This window comes from Haliotis cracherodii, unplaced genomic scaffold (genome assembly GCF_022045235.1).
Source record: "Haliotis cracherodii isolate W230 unplaced genomic scaffold, xgHalCrac1.p SCAF_19, whole genome shotgun sequence".
NCBI lineage: Eukaryota > Metazoa > Mollusca > Gastropoda > Lepetellida > Haliotidae > Haliotis > Haliotis cracherodii.
In genome coordinates this window covers 2,868,116-2,877,643 of record NW_027266274.1, presented here as the reverse complement: position 1 = coordinate 2,877,643, position 9,528 = coordinate 2,868,116, and the positions used below count along the sequence as shown (strand labels likewise).

General features: G+C 43.1%; 1 protein-coding gene across 1 annotated transcript in view; it reads right to left on the bottom strand.

The window, feature by feature from the left end:
• Positions 1-956: 956 nt before the first annotated feature.
• The window catches only part of LOC139467005 (glutamine amidotransferase-like class 1 domain-containing protein 1), a 29,668-nt gene continuing 21,096 nt past the window's right edge, over positions 957-9,528 (bottom strand). Inside the window, exons 4-7 of the mRNA XM_071248712.1 lie at positions 5,563-5,670; positions 4,798-4,895; positions 2,680-2,773; positions 957-1,183 (exon numbers count right to left, since the gene is read on the bottom strand). Of these exons, the coding sequence (XP_071104813.1) occupies positions 1,068-1,183; positions 2,680-2,773; positions 4,798-4,895; positions 5,563-5,670 (416 nt within the window). The 3' untranslated portion in view covers positions 957-1,067. The remainder of the gene's footprint in view (positions 1,184-2,679; positions 2,774-4,797; positions 4,896-5,562; positions 5,671-9,528) is intronic.

The window sequence follows — 9,528 nt, the reverse complement described above, 5'->3', positions numbered from 1 at the left end:
GGAAAACCTATATGAACAGCTATGCAAGCTTGATAATGCAAAATAACACATGAAAGGGACTAGAGGGCTAGCTAGGATCCCATGGAACTTATGGATTCTCAAGCAATCAGACACTGAGTCCACACAAGGTAGTCAAGATAGTATCTTGCATCAGTCAACAGCTGAAACGATACATGATTTTGAGACAAGATCGGCTCGCCACTTGCATAGTGTCTGCATACTTTCTGCCAGTGTGGGACGGCCTACTATGGTCACAAGGTCAACCACATGCCCTGGTAACACACCAAACAAAAGTACCAACGAACCCAAAATACTGATGATCGACCCCGACAATAGTACAGACTTCATTGATCTGAAACCAGGGTTCTATGAAATCGGGCTCAAAAAGCGAATCAAGTTCTTCAAACTTTCATCAAGTTACTGTAGTTAGAGTTACTGGTCAGGTGATAAGAAATCGCCAAATGCTGCTCATCCCCATGCTCGACAGTCATGTATTGTGCCGCCCCTTACAAACCTTCTTATTGCCCACAGACATCAATGGTGTGTACACTCGTATCATCAAAACTGTGGTAATCATCCCTGGTCATGTGTCATGTTTTCATATGAGTCCCAAATCACTTTGCACTTCCTTCTTAGGTGTGTTCGTGTACAGTGACGTCAAAATGAACATCAAGCCAACCAGAGACCTCACGGCAGATGTGTGGGGTGGCATCACTATGCCTGAGCGAACCCCAAGCCATATTGGGCAAGAAAGTTCACTGGACAGTACTATCGGGACAACATACTGACACCCTTTCTTGTCCCGATTTTGGGACGTGAATATTATCTCCTCACAATCACCGTGACCTCCATCAGCGGTGGGCAGTGGAATGATGTGAGATGATGAATATGTAGGATCATGAACAAAAGACACACACTTTATATGCAATCTATTTGTATTTCCAAACAAAACAACATAAGACTTGCTGCATACACTCTTGTTTGTATACTGCCGTCCCCCCATAACCCTGTCTTGATCCCCCCTCTGAGACCCTGGTCGCCCACTTGAAGACACCCTTGTGTAGACACTACTTCTGGGAACACATGAGAATGAGGTTCTGCACTGCTGTGAGTGTTGATTGTATGTTCTGGCCCGTTATTACATGCCGATCTATCACTACATGAATTGCATCAGCCTTGCTACCTGAAACAATAACACAAAAGAAGAAGTTAGAATGCTGTTTCTGTGCTACAGGTAGAAACGAATGAAGCCTACTATCCCTTTCAACCAATATGTCACAAAATCATTATTCAATAACTTTGACCTTCAAACGCTCAAAAGCACTTTCCTATAGGCTTACACATTTGTGTGTAGTATTTGTATAGGATGTTCACAGTTTGGTCTATACTTAAATACAAGCTTCAACATGAACCACGCTGATAGACATTGTTGACTATGCCAAATATTGACTATGTCATAAAGAGGCAAATAAACATATTGTCTGTTCCAGACTAACAAACAAGCAAAACAAACTAACATTAAAAAAACATTAATTTTCAAATCCACACCAGGAAATGCTTAATTCAGGTGCATGGCCATTTAACTCCTCTTGATCCCCGACTTAACGAGACACTTCCTGTAGAACACGTTTTTACCTTGCACAAGTACTCAGGTAAGGAACACATAGACAACAATTTACGAGAGATGAAAAACGGACCATCTGTCCCTTGGTGAGGGACTTTCAACATTAACGCGATGGACAGATAATCCATCATTTCTCGTCACAAGTAGTCTATTGTTCTCATGACCCATGATCAAGTTTTAAAACAAGAAGCTACAAAAAAAACAAAAAACTGTTGACTCTTATAACAGGCAAAGTCACATTTTACAACATTGAATTCATGGAATTTTACCAGATCACAAACAGTCTAAACTCAACACAAGGCTTCCGTATTAAAATGCGATATAGTTTGTTTGAACAGCATCAATTCTTTAACAATTGAAGCAATATAATGAATTTTGACGATAAATATATATTGTTAATACAAACGCATGTTGACAGTGTTCCATCAGATAAAACTATTCAGTGGCTATATGTTATGTTCACTATTCTTTCAGCACATTTATGTCAAGCTTCACAAGATCATTCATTCACTTTTACCGGGGATAGGAATGTAGACATTGGTGAATAAATGCAATAAGCAGAGGATTTATTCAAATTATAAAATTTAATGGTTACAAATCTTAAACAGTCTTTTTGTTTTGAGTAGTCCATAATTTTAAACCACACGTGTGTAAAATCTTTCATTTAGATTGATAAAAATTATATTTTGTAGAATCCTTTTTCTTGTAAATGACAAGTCTCGATTGAAAGAAATTTGTTTGTGGAAAAAGATTAATGAACATGATGAATGGGGAAAAGCAGTTCTCGCAATGTGTCATTAACCAATGATAATACAGGATTTCTAAAACAGACAATCAGCATTAAGTGACTGCTGTTATCTCTCTAGGGTGGTTACAGGATAAAATACTACCCCGCATCTCCTTTCCCAATCTAAGTCATAAATCTAATGGCCACCCCCTTCATCTTGAGACCAGACATTATGAGATGCACACTAGTTACTCCCTACAACTTGAATTGATACTCCATAAATACTCTATATCCTTAAAAGTGCCAGTACAAGAGAAAAATGGCTTACGATTATAATTGCCTCCATGATCCTTGACAAAATCCTCCAAAAGTACTGGTAGGGAAGTGAAGTGTGACTCCCTTGCAGCCTCGTTAAGAGACGTCTGAAAGAAAACCAGAAATCTTTCAGATATTGATGGAACTGAGATCTGTGTTACAGCAGTCATCGTCTGGGACGAGTCCCCACAGAGAATGAACTCAGACCAATTTGGATCGTAATAGAATGTGGCTACCATTAAGGCTTAAAAAAATAATAGAATTGGTTCTCAGGCAGTGGCTTTTGAAATTATTGGGCAGGCGGGTCTTAGTATTTGGGGGTGGGGGTGGGGGTGGGGGTGGGGTGGGGTGGGGGGAGGGGTGGGGGGGTGGGGCTGGGGTTCAAGATAGTATGTAACCAAATTTTTCATCTGAAAACTGTGCCTGGCTACAGAGTCAACAGCTTCGTCTGTCTACACAGTAAGGCAGCCACTACATTGCTATCATGTCTGGATAGCGAGGTAATCACTAACAATTAGGAAACAGGTAACAACATTCCAACAGTGCTTTTTAATCTTCAATGATTTTAATTATAATATTGCATAACATTGTTGCCAGTTTCTTTACACTCAGTTTCAAATCTAAAACTTATTGCGATGGTATGGTAGCCACAGCGTCCACCATGTTAGTTGACTACACAGAGGGGATGGTAGCCACAGCTTCCACCATGTTGGTTGACTTTGATAGAGGGGATGGTAGCAACAGCGTCCACCATGTTGGATGACTACACAGGGGGGATGGTAGCCACAGTGTCCACCATGTTGGTTGACTACAAAGAAGGAATGGTAGCCACAGGGTCTCTTAATGTTGGTTGGCTACACAGAGGGGATGGTAGCCACAGTGTCCACCATGTTGGATGACGGCACAGAGGGGATGGTAGACACAGCGTACACCATGTTGGATGACTACACAGGGGGGATGGTAGCCACAGCGTCCACCATGTTGGTTGACTACACAGAAGGAATGGTAGCCACAGGGTCTCTTAATGTTGGTTGGCTACACAGAGGGGATGGTAGCCACAGCGTCCACCATGTTGGATGACTACACAGAGGGGATGGTAGCCACAGCGTTCTACATGTTGGATGACAGCACAGAGGGAATGGTAGACACAGTGTCCACCATGTTGGTTGACTACACAGAGGGGATGGTAGCCACAGCGTCCACCATGTTGGTTGCCTACACAGAGGGGATGGTAGCCACAGCGTCCACCATGTTGGATGACGGCACAGAGGGAATGGTAGACACAGTGTCCACCATGTTGGTTGACTACACAGAGGGGATGGTAGCCACAGCGTCCACCATGTTGGTTGACTACACAGAGCGGATGGTAGCCACAGCATCCACCATGTTGGTTGACTACACAGAGGGAATGGTAGCCACAGCGTCCACCATGTTGGTTGCCTACACAGGGGGATGGTAGCCACGGTGTCTACCATGTTGGATAACTACACAGATGGGATGGTAGCCACAGCGTCCACCATGTTGGTTGACTACACAGAGGGAATGGTAGCCACAGCGTCCACCATGTTGGATGACTACACAGGGGGATGGTAGCCACAGTGTCTACCATGTTGGATGACTACACAGATTGGATGGTAGCCACAGCGTCCACCATGTTGGTTGACTACACAGAGGGGATGGTAGCCACAGCGTCCACCATGTTGGTTGACTATGATAGAGGGGATGGTAGACACAGTGGCCACCATGTTGGATGACTACACAGGGGGATGGTAGCCACAGTGTCTACCATGTTGGATGACTACACAGAGGGGATGTTTGCCACAGCGTCCACCATGTTGGTTGACTACACAGAGGGGATGTTTGCCACAGCGTCCACCATGTTGGTTGACTACACAGAGGGGATGTTTGCCACAGCGTCCACCATGTTGGTTGACTATGATAGAGGGGATGGTAGACACAGTGGCCACCATGTTGAATGACGGCACAGAGGGAATGGTAGACACAGTGTCCACCATGTTGGATGACTACACAGAGGGGATGTTTGCCACAGCGTCCACCATGTTGGTTGACTACACAGGGGGATGGTAGCCACAGTGTTTATGATGTACACAAATGGGTGAGAGCTACTTACTGCTGTGATGCTGTAGTCTTGGAAGCACCATTCTTTGTTGTCCTGGAGCCGGGCACCACACAGACCTGCCACACCGTCCCCAACAGCACAGATAGCTTCTACAACACAAGAGCAGGGCTGCAGGAAGCTGTGCACATGGAGTGTGTGAGAGACAATAGTAAGTGAGTTGGGTTTAACATTGAACAGTATACAAGTTTATCAAGAGGTGTCAGCTTGATGAGGGAGGAAAGCTCAAAGTGATGCAGTCTTAGATGTCCAACACGGTAGAACCCATGAGACCAGGTACGGGTAGCTAAAACCAGGAATCATTATCCGGTCATTCCATCTGGTACACCACGGTCATCAGGTACTGGCATGTGACACTACTCTCCGCTGTATGGAATTCCGTGCCATGCTCCCAAGAGAGAGAATAATGAGAGAATATTGAGAGAATGATGTTGTATTGAGATCATCACAGTTTGTCCAGGTGTGCATCTTTCAGCAGACACATTTACCTTTCAACATCAAGATACATTGGTAAACTTGCTGGCCTCTATATCTAATAGGTGTTGTTCAAAAGCAGTGGTCACCCTTGCTCTGACCACCTTCTTTTGCTACATAAGGTATTAAATACATACTTAAAGACTCGTATTCATTGTCTAATATGATGTGGTATATACATTTTTACAATCAGAGTGTATTTGAGACTGTGTCCAAACTATTTCATTTAACGCAGACACAGTCAGCCTTCATTGTGTGAACACACGTACAACGTACATCACTTACTTTTTTCTTTGACAAAATGGATGACAATCTGAGCTAGGTCTTTACTGGAGAACAGGTCATGGAGTGCACCTGGAGCAGCCGGTATCAACATCGCTGAGTATCTGTTGGCTACAAGGATATCACAGTGAGTGAGTGAGTGAGTGAGTGGGGGAGTGAGTGAGTGGGGGAGTAAGTGAGTGAGTGGGTGGGTGGGTAGGTGGGCAATTGGTGGGTAGGGGGGGGAGTAAGTGAGTGAGAAGGTGGGTGGTTGGAAGAGTAAGTGACTGAGTGAGTTAGTGGGACGTTGGGTGGTTGGTTTGGGGAGTGAGTGGGTGGGTAGGTGGGTTGATGGGGGAGTGAGTGAGTGAGTGGGTAGGGGAGTAAGTGAGTTAGTGGATGGGGGAGTGAGTGAGTGTGTGGATGGGGGAGTAAGTGAGTGAGTGAGTGAGTAAGTGAGTGAGTGGTTGGGGGAGTAAGTGAGTGAGTGACAAAGTGTGGTAAGGACATGTAAAGTAAAAATAATGAAATCAGAACTTCTGAGAGCAACTTGTTATAACATCAGTGCAGGGATCTTCCAAACAATCTGTCTGTGGTGAAGATATTGATGGATGATGACGATGGAAACAGTGTGTAGCAGTAACAGACAACTGCCAGATGGGCCTCACTTGGACCTTCAGTCTATCCATGTACAGTCCGTTTGACTCCAAATGAGAACGATGAATTGCAAAATAACTCAAAATCCAGAAAAGTGTATGAAACATCAATACGGTACTTGACCATGAATACCCTGTACCCAACAAAATCTGAATTTTGTTTATTTTAAGACCCATGACGGATGAAGTTCTTTAAGAAACTATCATGTAATTTTGTATAGAAATGTGTACATGACACGTAGGGGGGACAAACCGTGGAAGGCACAGCGCAAGCACGCATGCACTGCACGTTCTGTGGTAGGGGAAATGACAGCGCATTAGAGGGGCCTTCTCATGATAATTTCAGTCGCAATCTGACTCGCTCATGCCATAGATCTCGTCGTCGGAACTGCTGGTGCCTGAACCGACTGCCACTATTATAGGTTGGACTGTTGCTGGCCGTAGTCCATCTCATGACCAATAACGTGGCTCTATCTCGTCAAGGACTGTGGCCACACAACGCCTCCAGGTTTCTACTGTTACCCGACCAAGGGATTCTTTTACGAGTTGTTCAACGTTTCGTAATTTGAACGTTGTGTTCGATCTTCCAACGTCACCATTGACGATGCCCCATACCAACTCGATTGGATTCAGGTCGCAGTGATAAGGTGGCAGTCGTAAGACAGCGTGACCTTGACCCTTGATGTAACTGTCAACTTTATACACAGGATCAGGTTTAATAGTTTTGATGATTTCATAGAGCTGTGGTTTCGTCGCTCGAGAAAGAAAGGTAATGTTCCTCCGTTGCAGCCAAGTAACCATGTCTCCTTTACCGTTATTAGAGGTTGGAGTCTTGCTTTCTGGATCCTGCACACTATGATACGGTGCATTGTCAATGAAAATGAGAGACTTGGTAGGCAAAGCAGGGACGAATTTATCTTTCACCCACTCCAGAAATACATTGCCGTTCATATCTGTGTTGTAGTCCCTGTTGTCTTTGGCCTTGGCTCTAAAGACGAGGTCACAGTCTGGGAGAAAACCCTGACTAGCAGAACCAGCATGGAGAACTATGAGTCTTTCACCCTTTCCCATTGATAACTTTCTACCAGACTCCTTACAGTCACCACTGGATACCCACTGACTGCTGGCTGTGTGTGACGCATTTACCCATGTCTCATCTAAGGAGACGGGCTCTTATCATCTTCACGTTTCTGCTTGATGGTACGAAGGTAATGATTTCGGAGACGAACAATGTCAGACCGTTCACACAACACAGCCCTATTTTCTCCAGTTATCTTTTTGCATTTGTAACCAAAAGTATGCAACAGCTGCCATAATTTGTACTTTGTAACACATAAATCATGGTCAGTTTCAAAGTGTTTCTTCAAAATTCTTAGGGACAGGTTCTTATTTTCTGAGTGCAGTTTAACAATTGCACGTCTGACTTGATCCCTCTGAAAACTGTCTAATTTATCAGCCTTGCATGGTTTTGACATGTTCCCTACCTCCTTGGCCTGACTCTTTGTATCCCATCGACTAACAACATTTTTAAGTTTCTGAGGGGACATACCAAGAGCTTTTGAAGCACGTTTCAAGAATTTATTAATTGCATAAAAAGGCTTTGCTCTTTCTGCTTCACTTCTAAAGAAATCATACACATTCAAAATCAACTGTTTAACATCTGCTGAGTAGCGCATCTTGTCATTGAATGAACACGGTCACTGTGTAGCACGTGCAGACCGTGCTTGCGCTGTTCCTTCCATGGTTTGTCCCCCTACGTGTTATGTACACATTTCTATACAAAATTACATGATAGTTTCATAAAGAACTTCATCCGTCATGGGTCTTAAAATAAACAAAATTCAGATTTTGTTGGGTACAGGGTATTCATGGTCAAGTACCGTATCGATGTTTCATACACTTTTCCTGATTTCGAGTTATTTTGCAATTCATCGTTCTCATTTGGAGTCAAACGGACTGTAATAGTGTACTGCAGTTACGTCAAACAGATTTCACTGGATTGATATAGAGGAATGGATTACAGGCATACGGTCACTCAAAAGGTGGAGGTGCGCTGAAAATTGATTTTTGTTTTGATTTTCCAAATAAGTTCATTGGCGATCTATTTTACCCCAAGCATCTGTTAATTGTTTTTCTAATTTGGGAATCCAAGCCATCCTAAATGTTCAGCTTTATCACAATCTTGCAGCTATGAGTCATAATTATTGAGAATTGAAAAATCTTTAAAATTGTAAATATGAAAATTTCCCCCCCAAAAATAAAACATATTTTAAGTGAGCACAAACCTTCTTTAATCACACCACAGTAACATCAATATTTTATCAGACCACCATTTGCTTCCAAACACAGTTTTATACGACTAGGCATACTTCCTATGAGAGAAGTTAGAGTCTCGTGGGTGAGAGAGTCACAATATCGCAGCACCTCGCGCTTCATGTCATCAACTTTTGTCAATCCCTTTTGGTTCACCGACTCCTTCATGAGTCCCCACACATTTTCTATAGGATTTAAGTCCGGGCTGTAGCTAAGCCAGTCCAAAACGGTCACATTGTTGTCCACAAACCACTGAGGTGTGTTTGGGGGTCATTATCCTGTTGCAAAATCCAAGTATTTCCATAAAAAAACATCTGCATTTGGGATCAGGTGAGCTTCCAAAATGTCTGTATACCTTTCATTGGTTAAATTACCCTCAAAGACACACATGGGCGTCGTTCCAAGTGAACATATCCCTCCCCAAACATGAAACTTCAGACTGTACTTTGGTCTCTGGTACAATGGAACGGAATGACATTTGGTCCACATTTTAACATTGTTAGGATACACCCATACAGAGCTCTCATCTGTGAAAATAACACTGTTCCAGTCAAAGTTTTCATGCGCCAAACACCACTCTACACGTCTATCCTTGTGTTCTTGTTTCAAGAGCAGAGAGGCAATTCCTTTCTTTTTTTCCCATCCACGTTTAATCAAATTTCTTCTTACTGTAGATTTGGATACATTTACTGTCCCTCTATTTACCATTTCATGTTGGATATTTGAGATACTCGCCCTTCTGTTTTTAGAAGCCAAAATACCCAGTCTCACACGGTCACCAAACACCAGTTTTCGAGGTCTCCCCGCTCCTTTTCTGTGCTCAATTCCTGAACCATTCTTAATATTCTTCTTAATTCTATACAATATAGAAAGAGAAGTGTCTGTGCTCTTTGCTAATGTAGCAGCAGCAGTGATGTCTTCATCATGGAGCTGTAGAATCAACCTTCTTTTCTCCTCCGCAATCATTTATGACATATATCAGGAAAGGTTGTCAAGGGAGATAACTCTAATTTGCAACTTC